This window comes from Pinus tabuliformis, chromosome 9 (genome assembly GCF_031772625.1).
Source record: "Pinus tabuliformis cultivar Carrire ecotype Pingquan chromosome 9, CPIR1, whole genome shotgun sequence".
In the NCBI taxonomy this organism is placed as follows: Eukaryota; Viridiplantae; Streptophyta; class Pinopsida; order Pinales; family Pinaceae; genus Pinus; species Pinus tabuliformis.
Genome location: NC_142307.1, coordinates 236,222,643 through 236,241,731, shown reverse-complemented (window position 1 = coordinate 236,241,731; position 19,089 = coordinate 236,222,643). Strand labels below are relative to the sequence as shown.

General features: G+C 39.6%; 1 protein-coding gene across 1 annotated transcript in view; it reads right to left on the bottom strand.

Annotated features, from left to right (window-relative positions):
* Positions 1-2,258: 2,258 nt before the first annotated feature.
* LOC149148057 (tRNA-splicing endonuclease subunit Sen2-1-like) overlaps positions 2,259-19,089 on the bottom strand; it is a 177,722-nt gene continuing 160,891 nt past the window's right edge. The window contains exons 3-5 of the mRNA XM_089439380.1: positions 9,115-9,296; positions 2,927-3,029; positions 2,259-2,804 (exon numbers count right to left, since the gene is read on the bottom strand). Coding sequence (XP_089295506.1) covers positions 2,649-2,804; positions 2,927-3,029; positions 9,115-9,296 — 441 coding nt within the window. The 3' untranslated portion in view covers positions 2,259-2,648. The remainder of the gene's footprint in view (positions 2,805-2,926; positions 3,030-9,114; positions 9,297-19,089) is intronic.

Genomic DNA, 19,089 nt, shown 5'->3' with positions numbered 1-19,089 from the left:
AAACATGATATGTTCCTTGAAGTACGATTAGGCTCAGAACATCAAGGGTGGAACAAACACTGGCCAACGACAGCAGCCTCCGATGCATTGTAATGGCAAGTCTAATAAAGTCGTGACAACAAAATGGGAATAAACATGGCAGTGTGAACCATCGTAAATTGTAATATTGTTATGACAAAGTAATGTAACTCGACTACCTCGCATAACTCAGTTACACGACAATTGCCCTCTGTTTGTTTGGTTTTCTGATATTACAAATTATACAAGAATTTGGAAAATGCTTACCTGGCCCCACACAAACAATGACCAGCAAACAAACAATGGCTAGTGACTCAGCGAGCAAACAAAGAAACTCCAACGAGATGACAACGACTTCAGCGAGTTTTGACAACAAAAATCATCGAAAAAAACGAAAAAATGAACCTTGCGTGGGATTTATGAGTGATTTTTCGTGGGACCCTTGTCATAAGAAGAAAAAAGGTTAGGGCACATTTTCGCCACGTTGAACACACTTGTCTCGATTGGAGGACATGTTCAAAACTGTGTTGGACACATTTTAGGTCGTATTTCGTGTCCGACACATGAATAATAGGACACATGACCCTAGGGGACGTGTCCTGTGACTTAGGTTTTCACTATTTATTTTTTTGCTATTGTTTGATTGATGCTATTGTCTGAAATTTAATTTCGGCGTTAATCAAATCCAACAATCTATTTTTTTTTCTATTGAGACCATAAGGACATTAATTACCTACGACTTGAATTTTCACTATAGTTGGTTACATTTCCAAATTCATGGTTTCTCCAAACATTAAACACTAGACAACGACCGAGAGGATACATGGGTATGTAAAAAGAACATCATATTTTCACATCCTTTATAACAGAAGGGCTGATTTTCAGTTAATAAGGCATTCAAATTCAAATAGCATAGGATTAGTGGATGCTAAAAAATCTACAAAAAAATATGCTTTCAGCCTTGGTGCAAATGCAATGTCCTAATTTCCACTGGAGTACAAGATAGTGGTGAAAGGGAAATGCGAGGGAAATTGGCTAAGAGGAGGGACGCTCACTAATATGCAACTTCAGCAAGCCAATATAACCACTCTTCATTGTGATTATTAATCTTTTAAAAATGGCAAACAATCATGCATTCCATGAGTGCACTAAAACATTTGGAAGTCAATGTTAAATGAAGATTTGACTTGCAATATTGCGTGACAACAAAACATGAACATTCTCCCCAAACCTCTCGGTCCGAAGAAGTTAGTATTCAAAGATAAAGTTGGTGTATTTTCCAAAATGACCATCAAAAGTAAAAGGTTAGAATGGGTTAGAATATAACTTTCTAATGGTCAATATTGATGGTATGCATTGGGTGTGCTTTTTCTCTCAAATGATCGTGTTAGGTTATGTTATGTATTAATAACATCATAATAATTTTGACTCGTGGGCATTGCATAAGTTATTGAGCATGCATCTCTTTCCTCCCCTTAAAAGAACATTACATCATCAAATAAGATGAAATTAGTAGAGGAGAGGGGCAGAACGCAACGTAACTTCAGGGGTATATAGGAATACAAGGCACCATTCTAAACTTTAAATTTTTTCAACATATGCATTGGAGTGTTCCTTAAACAGCTCATTTTAGTTCACAATTAAGTACACTATTCATTGATTGATATACGAGTCATGAGGTGGGTTTGACTTGAAAGGGAATTTAGAATTTGAAAATAACTTTAGGGGTATATAGGAATACAAGGCACCATTCTAAACTTCAAATTTTTTCAACATATGCATTGGAGTGTTCCTTGAGCAGCTCATTTTAGTTCACAATTAAATACACTAATCGTTGATTGATATACGAGTCATGAGGTGGATTTGACTTGAAAGGGAATTTGGAATTTAAAAATATTAAATTTATTTCAAAATTGTAGGAGTTTTGTTATAAATATTTTTAAACATGTATAAATATTATTTTAACATAAATGCCTTTGATAATCACATGCACATAAAGGAACTTTTATGAACTACTTATCATAGCTAGTTTTCCAAAATGTTTTTAAATTAATACAAGACTGGAGCCCACCACCACAACTCCTGTCACAACTATTGCACCCCGCTCAACTTCTGGCTGCACTCCCCTACGTTCTCTCTTCCATTTTTTAGCTTTTCTGCCAAAACATTTCTGCGTGGATTTCTGATAGATTATCAAAGGTTAGGTGCTAACAAAGCATCCCATCACATATTGGACATCATTTTTCAAACCTGATATCATTGCAACTAGTGGCATCCATGCATCTGATAAGACGTACATGCTGTGAGTGTTTGTGACAAAACTGCATCCAGCTAACCGTTCACCTTCAAGGTATATTAGTTTAGCCTATAAGTGGCATCCATGCATCTCACAAGATGTACATGCTGTGACAAAGCTGCAACTAGCTAATCTTTCATGGATAGGAAAATTTCTTTGGAATTTCTTCCAAGTACTACAATTACTTCTGAATTGTAATTGTAGATATTTCAAATAATCTGAATTCTTCTGTAGATATTTTAAATTCTAAGTGATAATAAAAAACATCGAAAACCCTTGAATGGATTCACACCACAAATTTAAGACAAAATGGAATTCCAAAGAGGGACGTTAGTTACGTTTTATCTTTCCCCGATTGGGGATCCTCTCGATGCTTCTCTGCAATCCATCTTCTAATTTCAAATTCTTCCACATAGTAATCATCCAAACATGTCGGAGATGTTTCCTCAATTTTATTGCCTCTTGGCACTATACTTAAGACCAATAATGTCTGCAGAATCACCACAGCTAAATAAGAAAAAATTTCAACGACGAAGTTGATTCCTTAAGTTAGTCAAATAAGAAGCACAAAAACTAACGTTGGAAATACAAGGAAAACGGGAAATGCAGTACCTTCGCAACACTGCCACAAAGGCGAAGTGTAGACTGCCAATCAGACCATGTTGTTAGTCGAGCTTGTCTGACATCACTTTCAGAGGATATAATCACTGCATACCTGTCCAATGAAAATATTTACTAGAAACAATTTAGTTTAACAATATAGATTTATAAATAGAACACACCTAAAGACAACTAAATGGTTCAGTATTCTGACTGTAGGCATTACTCTAAGCTTGTAGAAGAATGTAAATTGTAATTACTAGTACATTTGTTAACATTTGAGGATGCTCCAAAATAAAAACATGAAAAAGCAGGAGCTTGCATGCTTTGATATTACAAGAAAAGCAGTGATTGAAAATGTAATGAGAAACCATCTATTGATTGTGATTTCGCGAAAGTGCAGATTGGAAGAGCATATGTGCAGAATTGACACAGTTGTGACCACTCACAATGTCATCTCTAGTACGGTTCAGTTCTGGTACACTTAAAATTCTGGTGCAGGAGCATTCTGGTGTAGGACCTGTTACCGACCACTTTGTGAGTGATATCCCCATGAGAAATTTTTCTCCGTGATGAGCCTCAGCCGCAACCAGCAGCCCCTTGATGCCTCCTACTAGCTCGTTGTGCAATTTCTCTACCACCCGAGCCAGCCATGTAGTTCCTCACCCACCTGTATTGATCGTATGTTTGAAGGTGGGCCTCCCGAATCTAAAGGTATGTCTTGTCATTTGATAATTGAGTATTGGGTTTACTTAACATGGATACTTTTGGGTATGGATTGATAGGGGGTTTTGGTGGAAAGACTAGGCTTAGTTTGTACTCGAATCCTTGGTCTCTTTTGGTTGTTACCCTTGGATCTTAGTCCCGTGGGATCTCTTTTATTGACCATTAGGTTCCAGGGTGGTACTACTAGGGAAACCCCGACTTTCGATGCGTGGTCCCACTCCTCTACCTGCACATATTACTCCATTTCCACTCATTATACCCCATTCATCATTTCTCCCACCCAGATCCACATTCCCATTCTGGGTCCACATAAGGTTAGCCTCCCTATCCCATTGCCCCCACCTTGGGTCAGGCCTAGAATGATGCCCGAAGGTTGAAGCAACTAAAAAAAGAAAAAAAAACATAATTGCCCACATTTAACAGGAAATTGTACCACAAAATGCAAAAGAAGGGCAAGACAAAAATAGTTAGCACATGGGCAAAAGCTAATACATGAGCTCTACCCCATCCATGGCCATCACCCTGGTTCCATAGGCCCTAGATGAGCCTCCTTTATCATTCAAGAACCCATGATTATCCCAACCCCTGGAAGGCAATGAACCGCCCTATCTCAAAGGGGGTAATCACCGCTATATTATACACATCATGCTCTTGTCTTTTGAGCCTCGATCAGTTAATTAAAGAAAATTCATAAAAGGCAAAGGGCATATAAAGAAGGGTGTAAAAATCAAGGTCGGGGCACCTCATGTACCACGACTACTCCCTCCTATACATTACATACCCAGGTGTGGGCTTCCCCTTATCTAGCTACCCCTATGTCCCATTATGTGGCCCAGGGTTGCCCCTCTCATTCCCTATTCCATCTCACCTATTTGTCACTTGCCACCCCCATTAGAAGGATGTACCTTGGACATACTATCCCCTCTAAGGGTTGAAACCACCTATTAAGGTACTTGGCTAATCCCCTTTGGAGCTTGGAGACACCAGCACATGCCAAAGCCCCACTACGGAAGGGCATGTCATTATGAAGTGCCCACTTTGCTATCCATGATTTGTGAGCTCTCTTACCCGATTATTTTAATGACTGATTATAATGGAAGCCTAGGGGGCGCATTGGATCTTATGCAGGATTACAGGTGGTTTCCATTTGGGTTTGGCTTCCCTCTATGGGATCCTAATCCCCAGAGGTCCACATTGGCACATGTAGGGTGTGCATAGAGAGCCATGGGCCTCCATAGCAGCAGACAGTAGTCCACAGATCTTTATGGATGTTCAGAGACTACTAGCAATCCACTTTCGAGACGATGGTGATAGGCTTTGTACACTATGCCCAACAGGGCCCCACAAGAGCCCCACACTCTTGGCAGGTGTCCTAGCACTTGTACGATGTCATGGCAGCATTTATTCCACCACTTGGACCACTACAGAGGATCTACAGACATGGAGACCCATGGGGTCATTGATGTGCCCTCAGACCCACTAGGAGCACCAAAGGTCTTCTGCTTGGAGAACAAGGGGCCACCCCCTTGTCCATCATATTCTGAGGAATTTATTCCTCAATATGGCACTTCAGAATGTTATTGAGCCTTTGGAGGGCCCTACGACATGCATACATCATTATTTGGCCCCTTATGAGGCTTGTTTTTACATTATGAGCTAGTATGGTGGGCTTGTCACCATTAGGGGTTATTATTTGCACATTATTTTATCTTTAGGGGCCCATAGACTAATTCGAACTCATTAGGAGGCTATATATTGATGTTAGATACATTCATTTGTATCATCACTTGACTTGGGATCTCTCTAATCATAGAGAATTTTCGCACTTTTTCCTTCGTGGATATTTTTGGAGATGGATGAATTTTGATTTATGGATTTGGGCTATTTCTCGTCTTGTAGCTTTATTGTGCAAACAAATCGCTAGTTGGATATACTCTATAACGTTGTAAGTGACTTTTATTGTTATTATTCTTGTCGTTGCATACTGCTAAAATTAGGGCTAGTTGTTGCATTATTGAAATGTGGAATTGAGCATGTTTTAGCTATGTAAATGTATGGCCCAATGTTATATGAATGAAATGTCCTAGAGATTATTTATCTCGAGAAGCTTACATCATTTGCTTTGAAGTGTAAATGCTTGAAGGTCACTTTTCTTTTCTTTCTCTCAACATTGGACGAAGTTGACTTTCCGGGCCTCCTTGATCAAGAAACCAAGTTCTTACTCATCAGTGATCACCATCCTTGACTCCATATCCCCACGTGAATTAGGCACTGATACCTAAGAAGGGTGATCATTTTAACCTTCCTTTTACCAATTTTCCCCTTTTTCCCCAAGTCTAACCCCATTAGGTCAGCTAGGGCATCAATTTCCCGGGAATTGACCCAAGGAAAAATTTCGATCTCCTCTAGGCTATTTCAATTCAACCTTTTGAAGTAAATATTCTTGCTTGCTTCTTTCCCCTCACCTTGTCAAGGATAGGAACATCATTGGCTACTACATTCCATCCCCAAACCTGAGCTAGGTCCACTTGGCCCCGTGTGGTCCCACTTCTCAATAAAGACTATTTGTCAAAGACCATTTGGGAATCCAAGTTTCCAAGGATTATAGGGATTGAGAAACTCCTTTATAAGCCTACCCTTTCTCCCTCAAACCTCCAATCCCCACACCTTACTCTTGGTGAACCAAGTCCCTTGTTTAAAGAGCAAGCAAATTCCATTCATCACTCCATCCTTGGGAAAGGGTTTTCAGGGTCACTCCTCACCTCTCCATTGACATCTATTTTACAAAGTGATCCCTACACTACTGGGACTCCTCCCATTGGTGAAAGTCCGTAAAGCGCAGGGAGACTTAGCTGTGGTGATAGTGGGCTAAGCCTCCACCGTTGCCCTTGACCTAGCAGTTGCCCTCTTAGGAACCCCTTTTAGGTCTGCTGCTGGTTTGAGCGGTAACAGGACCAATTTAGCATAGGAGCTGATTTGGCCTGGAGGTGGCATAGTATGGACTTCTGATGTGGATGTGGATGTTGGGTGAAGTTTGACTTGCTCAAAAATGACCATTGGCTTGTTCAGGTTTGATTACTGGTTAGTTGGGCATCTGCCATATTTCATGGAGGGTGCATGGAAGACTAGGCCAACTTTGATCATTTGCAAATCTATAAATATGTAAACACCACCTGCATTTGAAGTTGGATTTGAGAGTCTGATAGTGTGATACCTAAGAGTGAGATAGTCAAGCAAAGTGCTGTAAACATCTTGAGCAATAGGCTGTAAACTTTCTCGAAAACCGTTGGAGCTGTAATCCTCTTGTGTGGGCCAAAGAGCAGTACAACAGCTTGAGAGTCATTTCTGTAGAAAACCTATATTATATGCACATTGCTGTACTTTTGTAATTTTCCAGATAGCTGAAAGTTTTCATGCGATTCTTGGTGCAGCAATTTCTTTCAGGGTGAATGGTTCATTGTTTATGTTTCATAACTGTTAACTTACAACATGTCAAGCTGTTTATTAATTAGCATAGGATTTTTAAGCTGTTCTTAGCACAGTTCTGATCAGTTGATTTGGTGTCATCCTTAAGTGACTTGCACAGTACTGAAGAGGACTCTATTGTGCAGAACTTCCTGAAGATCAGCACTGTGGTGCTCTGGAGCTTGTGAACCTTTTTCAGTGGATCTCACTCCTGGATAATGAGCAGTTTCGTGGAGTGTCCCTCATCCACAAGACATCGTTCTCTGTAAAGGATGGCATGCATCCTTGTACGTTCAAGTATAACAAATTCAGTCTTAAAATTGAATTACATTCTTATAGGAGTAAGTCTTCTGCATTTATGAAACTCCTCATGTAATTTTTAATTTATTGAATTTTGCTGCCTAAAAGCAGTTGTATGAAAGAAGGGGAAGTACTAATTTTGGGACACACACCTCCCAGTATATAAAGAACGGGTGCAAATCACCCATATATTGAGAAAGCAAATACTTACATATTTTCAACAAGTCCTCACAATCAGGATTTGGTGAAGGTAACACAAAGTTGATGCTGTTTGTTGAAGCCATACCTGCACAATACAGGGGTCTTGGTCACCAGAAAAAAGGATTATTTTCCTGCACAAACCAGATTTGAATGCCATTTGCTGCATTGAAAAGCCTTTTTGAGAACTATGAAGGTTTCACCCTGATTATTGACTGAGATCTGGCATATTTCAGAACCTTCAATGGTCCTTATAAGGCTAGAAGAGTTTAATCTTAAAAGTGAGAGAGAGTGGGAAGAATGGAACAGATCGGTCATGCTACTGATTGTCTGCATCAGTAGCATAGCAATACCATGATTAAGAAAGATTTTACAGTGGCAGGAATCTCTGGTGCTGATTAAAGGCTGAATTCCCATACCATTGAGTGAATTTCGAATTTTCAACCAACAGAATATGCCAATTTTCTACGGCATCCACCTACTTTCCAGGAATAGCCATCCAGTAATATCAAATGAGTTATCTTCATGTATGCATTATTTTCCAAAATGTTTATGGAGTTATCCTCAAGAATGCACCCTTTTCCACATGTTTTTCTAAATATGTTTCAATCTTTCTAGTATATAACTTCTAGTAGAATACAAGGTATATTACTATTACAATATTAATAACAATTTTATTAGTCTTAATGAGTCATTTGTAGTTTGATTAAGTGGACATTAAATAACCATTATACTGTAGCCTAGAAAACTGGGCATGTCCATTTTAGGGAAAATGTCCAGTACATCAGTGTTTGACATGCAGGACACACGTTTAAAAAAATGTGTCCCTTGCATGTCCAACAAGTGGATCACATGTCCTAACATATTTATAATATGTGATACACTTGTTGACAGTGAGACATGGGACATATGCCCTAATATGGACATGTCCAGTTTTCTAGGCTATGACATAACAGTATTTAATATTAATATATATCATATAAAAATTAATCGTAATCAGTAATTAATCAGTGAGAGTCCTGTAAATATTAAATTGGCAATAATCGGGAAAATTTGGCCAATCTGAGCATGCCTCCAGAGTCCAGAGTCCAGTGTTAAACAAAATGATTGGGATTCATTGGAAATAATCAATTTGTTGATTGCATCAGGATTAATTGGTATCAATTCAATTCATTGGAAATGATTCCATCTATTATGTGTGTGTGTCCCCATGTCCCAGTGTTAGGCATGCCTATGTTGCAGCCACGTTTTAATATTGTGTATTTCACATTAAATATAAAAGAATCACAGTTATAACTAAAATCTCAGTGACAGATACTAAAAATTTTATGTTTCTGAACATTAGATGAATAGAAGAAAGAAACCTACACATAAATATAAATATTGTATGCTTTAAAAAAAGAAAAATGGAGGCGTCTTTCTGGTCTTTGGTATATTTACAAGCAATCGTATCTGGGGAAGTATAACAAAATACAATAAGGTATCTTATTGATAAGCATAAAAGGCCTTACTCTGAGTGAACAAGAGCAGGATGGTGACGATAAGCCACAAAATCAGCACCGTATTGCAGACCTGATCGCACCACCCAATTCTTTGCTCGAAGATGAGAATATGCCTTGTAATGTTGCAAAAACATATTTTGTCTTTCTTTCATGTGCCTCCATATTTCCTCCGGGTTCAAATTCTGACGCCCCTGTCAGAATGCCATGCACCAAATCAAACATATTTTACCAGAAATTTCTGTTGCAGCAACTCAAAACAGAGCTGGATTTCACATAGCCAAAAAAAAAATTGTTCAATATACTTACCATAAACAATTATCTAAGTAAATGTCCTTGCAAGAGGATAATCTTGAAAACTATCCATCTTCTCTTACAATAGCAGATATCATTTTAGAAAAATACCAACTGCAATTACCAGCACACTTTAATCTGGGGATGGATTAGAAACACAGTCATCAACTAACCAGGTAATGTTTGAATCAACCTCACCTGATGGACATCATTCAAAGTAAACAAACTGAAATTTGACTGCTATAGTAGAATACTTATTTTGACTCCTTTAATCCCAAAGAGTCTCTGAGCAAGACTGCACTAGAGACACACTACAACAGAGAAATATAGGAGGTTTGTGCAGGGCGGGTAGAATTTGTACTGCACTTATTTTTGAGTTCTTCCTCTCTCTAGGATTGCAATACTCTTGGCTGGCTCTCGTCAAGTGTTTCGCTACCCTAGTGCTAGTTTATTTTTCTCTTTATTGAAGAATTAGGGCTTGTGTTTGTTTCAATTGACTCTCACACTATCTCTTGTGCATCTCAACACTTCAAGCATATCTGAAAATACTACAGGTTCACTCAGTTTTGTTGCATCATGATCATCGCTCCACTCCAATTTAATTCCATCTATTGACACGCCAACCAAACCTGTCTATAGATCCAAAGTACACTCCTCCTCGTCAACTTCTGAAGCAAAATCTAAATACATTAGGTCTATCAATTTTGGTGCATCTAAGCCCCCCAGATTGGGTGAGAGGGGTGGGCATTCATGAGGCTGACAGGTGGCTAACTTTGGAAGCAACTTCGGCTTGGTGCAAAGATGATGGAGAGGAGTAGAGGGCGGGGGATGATAGGGGCCATAATGGCCCGTCCTCCAGCTGCAAAACCAGAGTCTAACCCACTGCACTGAGCTCATTTGGGTACATGGCACATCATGATTTTAACTGGCAAGCTAATGAAGGCAGAAATTAGTTTCTTGGTGAGCGTTTTGTGGGTGTATGGCTCGGGCCTCAGCATTTACAGTGATCCTGACCTTAGATGCAGGGAAGACATTGATATTTGGTTTCAGATTGTTCTTCTAAGAAATTCATTGGTGGATACCAATGCTCCACCGTATCAGGCTTTCAGTAATTCGAAAGGGTCTCTCTGAACTGTGAATAGAGCAGTAGCCCTCCTGAAATTATTCAACCATCCAGAACAGGTTAAGATGGCAGGTAAGAGGCATACTGGACAATGGAGACAGCAGTAACAGCAGGCATGCACGGCATCCAAGGAATTGCAGATTTCAGACAGAGGCAAAGGCAGCAGCAGTAGCCTACCACAGCAGATTTTCAGAGGATACCAAATATGCAGTGGAGGTAATCAAGAATAGAATGAGAGAACAAAGAGGTGTGATTCCCACTAAGCAGAACAAAGAGGTGTGACTCCCACTAGGCAGATTGATCAGGAAATTTTAGAATGGATCCCAGATGCCACTTATTCAAGGAACAAACAAACCAAACTTTTCAAAATGGTTGAAATACAGTGGGAAGTGAAGACCTTCATAGCCATGATAGTGGATATAGGAGGAATTCAGTAAAAGAAACTAGCTAGAAGGGAAACTGGAATTGATCAGAAATATGACAATCTCATCTATGAAATTTGGGGGTCTGACACAAGTGAGGACAGGGGAGAGGAAGACAACCCTAGAAAGATGGAGAAAGAGGAGCTGAGCAATGTGGATGCAATGCAGTCGGTTGCCTGAAAATCTAGCAGGCCTTGGAGAGGGAAACCCGACAAGGTATAAACTAGACAATGGGACAACAATGGTGCAGAGACCCAATGTCACCTCAGCCAAAACCCCCTGCTCTTTACGGATTTTAACCAATGGGAAGAGTTCCAGTAGAGAGGCAGAGACCAATTCTAAGATAGGCTATAGATAAGGTATAAGATGATCCCACTAGGGCTCATTCAAGAGAGAGACAATATAAGTTCAAAGGCTTCTTTAAGGAAGCAATTCGCTCTCAATGAAAAGACCTAGAAAAGGGAGGTGCAAGACCTAGGGTTTGATGTAATTGACAATAATAGGAGTTCCAAAGGAAGACCAAAGAGAAAATGTTTCTTATAGTGAAATTGGCAAAGCCAAGGCTCACGAAACCTTCAAATAAGTCCTTAAGTTGAAGGAAGACTAGGGTTTCCCCTTCTTGGAGCAATTACCTAGGGAAAAAAAATTATGAATGAAATTTGAGTGGATAGATAAAATTTTGTGGAAAACCAAGTCAACTTGATGTTTAGACTCTCAAATCATCAAAAGCCCTTCTCCCTAGAATTTCACTCCAAGCCCTACTTGCTCCTTTAGCCTTGAAAGGACCAAAATTTAAGCGAGGAAAGGATGGATGGAAAATGTGATTGATCACCAATGGCTTGGAGTAGTGCCTTGTCCCTTGGGTATACGGAGTCAAGGATGTCAAAAATAGGCCAATCTTATTCCTAAGAAGGATGAAATTTGATGTCATAGCACAAATTTCACGCATTTACCCACTTCAAGGAATAATGGAGTTTTATGGGAAGAGATTCCAAGAGTTTCACCATTAGTTGAGAAATCTAGGGTATCAAGTATTAGGTGATTTCTCTTCTATTGATAACTGCTTGTGAATGCTTTTTACTTTCTTAGATAAGGATCTTCTCTTTCTTAGATTATTAGTGTTCTTCTTCATCAAACAGCTACCAATGCATAAACCATAAAGAGACAAGAGGCACTAAATATAGGCTATCAACTAGGGCCAAAACCTCTCCCACTTGAGAGGAAAACCCAAACAAATTCTTCTTCTTATAGAGGCTTCAATTGACGAATACCAAGACCAAGACCCTTGACCTAGTTGCCACTCCAAGACCAAGACACAAGGCTTCCTTGATGAGATCCTTAGTCAACAATCCTTCTGCTCCTTCCTCCTCGACCTCCTTGAATTAGGTCTATAATCCTAATTTAGAAATGCTAGCTCATGCATAAGACCTTTCTCTTATGCCTTGATTTCCCTCGCTTTGGATAGGGTCTCCTTCTAGCTTTACTCGACTTCCTTCTTGACTTGACCCTCTTCCAACTCGGTTACTCAAGAGGACTACAATTCCTCTCGGCTTCCTCTGCTGCAATTGATCTCTTACTTCAGGTTAATACTTATGAGATTGATCCATTACCCATGTCGGAGCAGATACAAAATGGAGAAAGGAAGGTCAAAGAAGTCTTGGATACTTCGAATTTTTCATATGAGCATTTTCAAGATCGGGCAGAAAGGTCTACTTTGATTGCATCAACATCAACATCACAATCTATTAAGAAGAATTGAAAAAAGAAAAAAGGAATTGGTAAATATGATGGCCATATACAACATTGTGTTAGGATGGATCAAAGTCCTAAGGTATTCAGAACAGGGCACATCAAAAAAGCGCCCCATGGATTTGGCCGAAAGTAAGCAGGTTCTCAACATTAACTTCAAAGAGAATATCTGATGCCATGGGGCATCTCTTGTATTGTATTTCCAACTCTATTCCTTTTGGTTCATTAGTTGCATTTCATGAATAAATTGCCATTTATGCTCTTAGAATAAATTTCCATTTTTTCATTTCTATACTTGATTTCATATGATGATATTTGGAATGGAAGTTGCAGATATATGTCTTTTGTTGATCGATGCGGATTCCAGGTTCTTGGATACTATCACTTCCTATCTAGCATGCATCCCCATGTGGAGTGAAATGTTGACCACTAGAGTGGCACCTGTAGACTTTATTAAGACCCCATTCCCATGGATGTACCAAAGGCTTCAATGTACCATCAAAGTTTTTACTATCATCAGAGTTTTTAAACTCTAGCTTTTTCTTCTTCAGTCCTCAGATTCCACAGCCCTACGGGGATATTGTATAGATGTCACTAGCATGATGAACAAAGCCATGTAACAGGCCTAAGGTGTTGGGACTCGTTCAATAAAAGTGTACACCCTGGAGTGTTTTTTTTACTTGGTTAATTATTCCTGCTTTTTAGAGACGAATAATTTTCTAGGTTTTTTCACTCACTGCATTACTCCAAAGTTTGGGTGACAGCTTGAAGGTTGAGCCCCTAACACATCTTAGTGTCTAGAGTCAATGTATATTACCATGCTAGGTCATCTCTGAAATTACGCGGAATTTGACCACGTCTAGATAGGATTTTTTAATAATTAAAAATTCCCGCAAAACAAATTTTTTTAATTAATTTCTATGTGATGATATAAATAACTGGCCTTCGAAAATGTCTAGGTCGTGTGACTACTTGAAATTCATCCTCAGAGGCGCAACAATATCCTAAGACCCACTTTGAGGGTCAAAAAACGACTTATAGTTCCTCAAAAGCTGATTTTTCTAATGTCAATGGCAAAAATGAAGAAAAAATTCAAAAAACAAAATGAATAATTGGAAAAATTTAGAATTTTTCCAAAGTCAAATTTTGGCATGGAAATTACGTGGAGAAACAAAGGATGATGTGGCAACCATATAGGGCCCAGCACATGAAGCACAAGTCAAAGTCAAAGTTCCAAGTGAGCACGCCAAAGGCAGTCAAATTGTTTCACGTTGAGTTCATAAGACATGTATGACCAAAGTTCTATTTTTGATTTAATCAAATATTACGGTGAAATTAAAGTGTACGATAAGGTGAGTGGGGAATGGACTCCACCTCACCTCCCTATAGTGTACGTGCAACCTGTTACTACTCAAACTAGCAGGGGACCTATGGGGGATCCCTAAAGGGCAAATGCTAGGCCAAGGGCAACAAATGGAGACTTAGCCCACTGTCACCTCAGCTGAGGCTCCCTTCTATTTACAGACTTTCACCGATGGGAGGAGACCCAGTATGTATGGAGTCACCAATGAAGAATAAGTCAATGGATGTGAGTGACTCAAATAAACCCCTTCCCAGAAGAGTTTGAAGGATGGAGCTTGCTTGCTTTCTAAGCAAGGTACTATGTATTCTAGGAAAAGGAAGAAAGGATTTGAGGATTAGGTTTATGAGATAAGACTTGTGAAGGAGTTCCCCAATCCCTAAAATCCTTGTTGGAATTGGTATCCCAGATGGTTCTTGAAGAATGATCTTTCAAAGGAGCGGGACCACACGGGGCCAAGTGGACCTATTCTAGGGTATGAGGGAAGAATGTAACAAACAATGATATTCTTACCTTACACAAGGAGGGGAAAGGATCAAAGAAAGAATTTGCACTTGAAGGTATTGTTTTGACCTTATGAGGTACTAGCCTTTAGGATGGCTGGGCAAGTTTTGATCCTGGAGCTAGGGCTTGGATTTCCTCCCAACTCCACCATTGGAATGGCTTCAAAATTGGAGGAGACCTTGAGGAAAGGCAAACGTAGGAGACCCTAGGCGATTGAATTTTTTTTATGGCTAGCTTGTCGGGAAATTAATGCCCTAGCTACCCCAACTTGGCTAGACCTGGAAGGAGGTGAAGGAATATGAATTTTAGTGACAACCCTTGGTAGATCAATGCCTTAATCTTTGGGAAAATGGAGTCTATGATGAATATGAGTACGATTTCTTGGTTCCCAGTCAAGGAGGTCTCAAGACCACATTGCTAGCCTTCTAGGTCAATGAGAAGCAATCTTGTAGCTTTTATACTTCGATGTGCAAAGGGAATGGCTTATCAAAATCAATATTTTTGATAGAATTACCCCTAGGAGATTTTGTTCATATTACATGGCCCATACATTGAGAGATGATATAATAGAGACAAAATTCCACAATTTTAAGCAATAAATGCATGTAGCTATTAGCCCTAGAACAACGAGAATCCCAGTCCAATGTATATGACAAAGTAAACAAGAATAACATTAAAAAAAGTATTTACATGTAACAAAATAAATCCAACCATTCACAATTAACAAGAGAGAAGCTCCAAGAGAAGATAGACCAATATCCACACATCAAAATTCATCCATAAAGCTCCAATCCATCCTCTAGAAAAAGTGTGAAATTCTCAAGAGAGAAAAGATCCAATCCAGAGTGTTGATGAGCAAATGAGTTCATCTCACTTTTATTTATACACAACTTAGGAGTTTGAAGTAGCCTCCTTGGCCTACATAAGCCCCAAAAATAAAATAATGTTTTAATAATTCAACTTTTGGTGACAAGCCCACCAAACTAGCTCATAAATGAAAAAATAAGTCTCCCAAGAGGTCAGATAATAATCTATGCATGTCGTAAGGCCCTCTAAGAGGCCTAATGAGGTCCATGGGTGCCACAATGAAGAATAGGACCCTCAAAATCAGTGGACAAGGGGGTGGCCCCTTGTAATAACTTGTGGTGCTCCAAATGACATGTGGGGGCACACAAATGTCCTCATGGGTCTCCAAACAAATCAAAGATGTCTGTAGATCGCCTGCAAGAGCTAGGATGATGGTGCAGGCGATGCCACATCATCGTGCAAGTCTTGGGTCAACTGCCAAGTGTATGATGTAGATCTGGGGCCAACTGGGCATGATGGATTAGGTGCATCCTCCTCGCCCAATAAGTGAACCACGAGCAATCTCTGAATGGCTATGGCGATCCATGGAGTGCAATCTGGTGTTGTGGAGGCCCATGCCTCTCAACGCTCACCTTACATGTGCCAATGTATCCCTCTAGAGGATTAGGACCCCGTATAGGGAGACCAAACCCAAGATGGAAACCATCCGCAATCCTGCATAAGATCCAATGCGTCCCCTAGCCTTCCAGTACAAGAAGTCATTAGAGAAATCGAGTAAATGAGTTTACCTAATCATGGACCATAGGCGGGGACTTCATAATGGTCTGCCCTTCCATAATGGGTTTCGGGATGTGCCAGTATCTCTTAAACTCCAAATGGGATTAACCAATAATCCTATTAGGTGGTTTCTGCATCTAAAGGGGATAATATAGTCAAGGTGCATCCTTCAAGAGGTGGTGGCATGTGACAGATAGGTGAATGAAGTAGGGAATGAGAAGGGGAGGCCCTGGGTCACATGCTGGGGTACAAGGGAAACTAATAAGAGGGAAGCCCACACTTGGGTTTTTAATGTGTAGGAGGGAGAAATCGTGGTACATGAGATGCCCTGACCTTGATTTTTCCACCCTTCTTTATATGCCTTTTGCCTTTTTATGATTATTTTTTATTAACTACTCAGGGCTCAAGGGGTTAGAGCATGATGTATAAGATATAGCAATGAATTCCCCTTTTAAGGTGAGGCAATTCATTGCCCACTGGGGGTTGGGACAATCATGGGTTCCTATATGGGGAAGAAGGCTCATAGAACCTGTAGGAACCAAGGTGATGGCCATGATGATGAGGTAGAGCTCATGTATTAGCTTTTGCCCACATGCTAAATGTATTTTGTCCCAGCCATATTTTGCATTTTGTGGTACATTTTCCTGTTGAATGTGGCCATATATGCTTTTGTCTTTCTTTTCAGTTGCATCAACCTCTGGGCTTCATTCCAGGCCATGACCCAATGTGTGGGCAAAGGGGAAGGGGCAAGATAACCCTATGTGGACCCAATGGAGGAATGTGGACCCGGGCGGGAGAAATGATGAATGGGGTAAAAATGAATGGAAAGAGGGTAATATAAGCGGATAAGGGAGCGGGACCACGCAACCAAAATTGGGGTTTCCCGTGAAATACCATCCCTGGAACCAAATGGTCAATAAAAGAGATCCCACAGGACTAGAATCCAAGGTTAATTCCTAAAAGGGGTCTAGGGACAAAAGCACAGACCTAGCCCATTCCTTCCGCCGAATCCCCCCCATTAATCCATGCCCAGAAGTGTCCATGATAAGAAAACTACAATACTCAATTTCCAAATGACAAGGCATACCTTTAGATTCGGGAGGCCCACCTTCAAACATAAGATCATGGCGGATGGGTGAGGGACCACATGGCTGGCTCAGGTGGCAGAGAAATAGCATAATGAGCTAGGTGGTGGTTGCAAGGGGCTATTGGCTATCGGCTGAGGACCATCTTGGAGAAAAAAATTCTCCTAGGGATATCACCCACAAAATGGTAGGTAACACAACCAAAACTTAAGAAATATGCATATGCCAAATTACACAAGCTGGCCATATTCAATAGTTGCAACACAGCTGTCCGAAGGAAATTAACGCAGATTTGAAGGGTGAGTCAACTGTGGGTTATTTCAGTTGAGTGTGAAGTATAGCTCCACTCCAAGGCTAGTGTATCTCCTCCTTGAACTCCACGAGAATCCACAAGCAGCAAATTGCCAATCACTACAGCTATACGCTACCAGCTCAAGAGACAAATATGCTACATTTTTTATGCATAATTTTGGCAGATTTATAGTGGGAACTACACTAACACTTGTGTCAGGGTTTGTCCCCCACTCATTGGCACCCATAATCTTATGTAACAACCACTCAAAAGGAGGATATGCAGCATAAGTTTGGCATCTTTTGAGGTGGATTTAAAATCATTTTAGAGGGGGACAACACTACCACATGAGGCAAGCCTTGTCCCCCACCTTCTCTACTACCAGCGACTCATATCACTCACTTATTATACACAACAAGAGGAGGATTTGTACAACACCATTGACTGATTTCATTGGATAACAAAGGTTACACTTGGCACTTGATGGATTGATTGGCTCAGTTTTGTGGGAGATTTGTTCCCCACCAAGCCACACTAGTCTTCACTTATTCTATGTATGCTAGCAGCAAAAATATTCGACCAACTAGTTAGAGATATTCACAGGCCAGCAGAGGTAATTCATTACAACAATTTGAAGATTTGTGACTGCTACTTGGAAACTTGACTTGGTCTTTAGGATTGTCATCAAGCTACGCTTGTCGCTTGGATTTCTCTTGGGATCATCTCCCAATCTCCTATTTAGATGAGCTTTGGGCTCTCATTTTGTAATCTTTTGCTACGATCTATTGTACTTGGGGAGACTCTGCTTCTATGTACGCTTGATCTTCATTTGAATAAAAAGAGTTTGGGGTTCATTCATGGGTGTTTCACTCTTGGAATTTGTGCTTGGCTCAATGACGGTATAATTCTCAACTTGTGTTTAATTTGATCTCATTTTCTATATGCTTTTATAGAGTTATGAATGTACAACTATCTTACATTTGCAATTGGTTATTTGAAATTTTGATATGCTCTAGGCTAGACAGTTCTATTTATTTTCATACAAATTCTAGAGTTTTCTTTGTTAAAATTTTCTTAACTCAAGATGACTATTGTCTTATGTTAATTTATCAAATAACCCATATCTTGAATTACTATAATAAAATTATTAAAATTCTGAACTTGTAATAGTCACATATATAGCTGAAAATATAAACAATAGAAACTAACTTTTCAAGTACACATGAAATTTTCAAAAACTTATAAGGACACCTCAAAACTGAGGTTTTCAGCCTTCTAGACACTCAAATTTGCTAGATTTGCTTGTTGTTTACTTAGATCCTCACTCAGATTTGCTAGATCTGTTTACTGTTCACTTAGATCTGCACTCAAATTTGCAAGATTTGCTTGTTGTTCATAAAGATCTACACTCATATTTGCTATATTTGTTTGTTGTTCACTTAGATTTGCTAGATCTAACTGTTGGATATGCATGTGAGTACTTTAAATTCTTTAGATCTGAATATCAACATGCATTAGTAATTTAAATAAACTGTTAAAATACTCAAACACATCAATACACAAGATTTACCCTG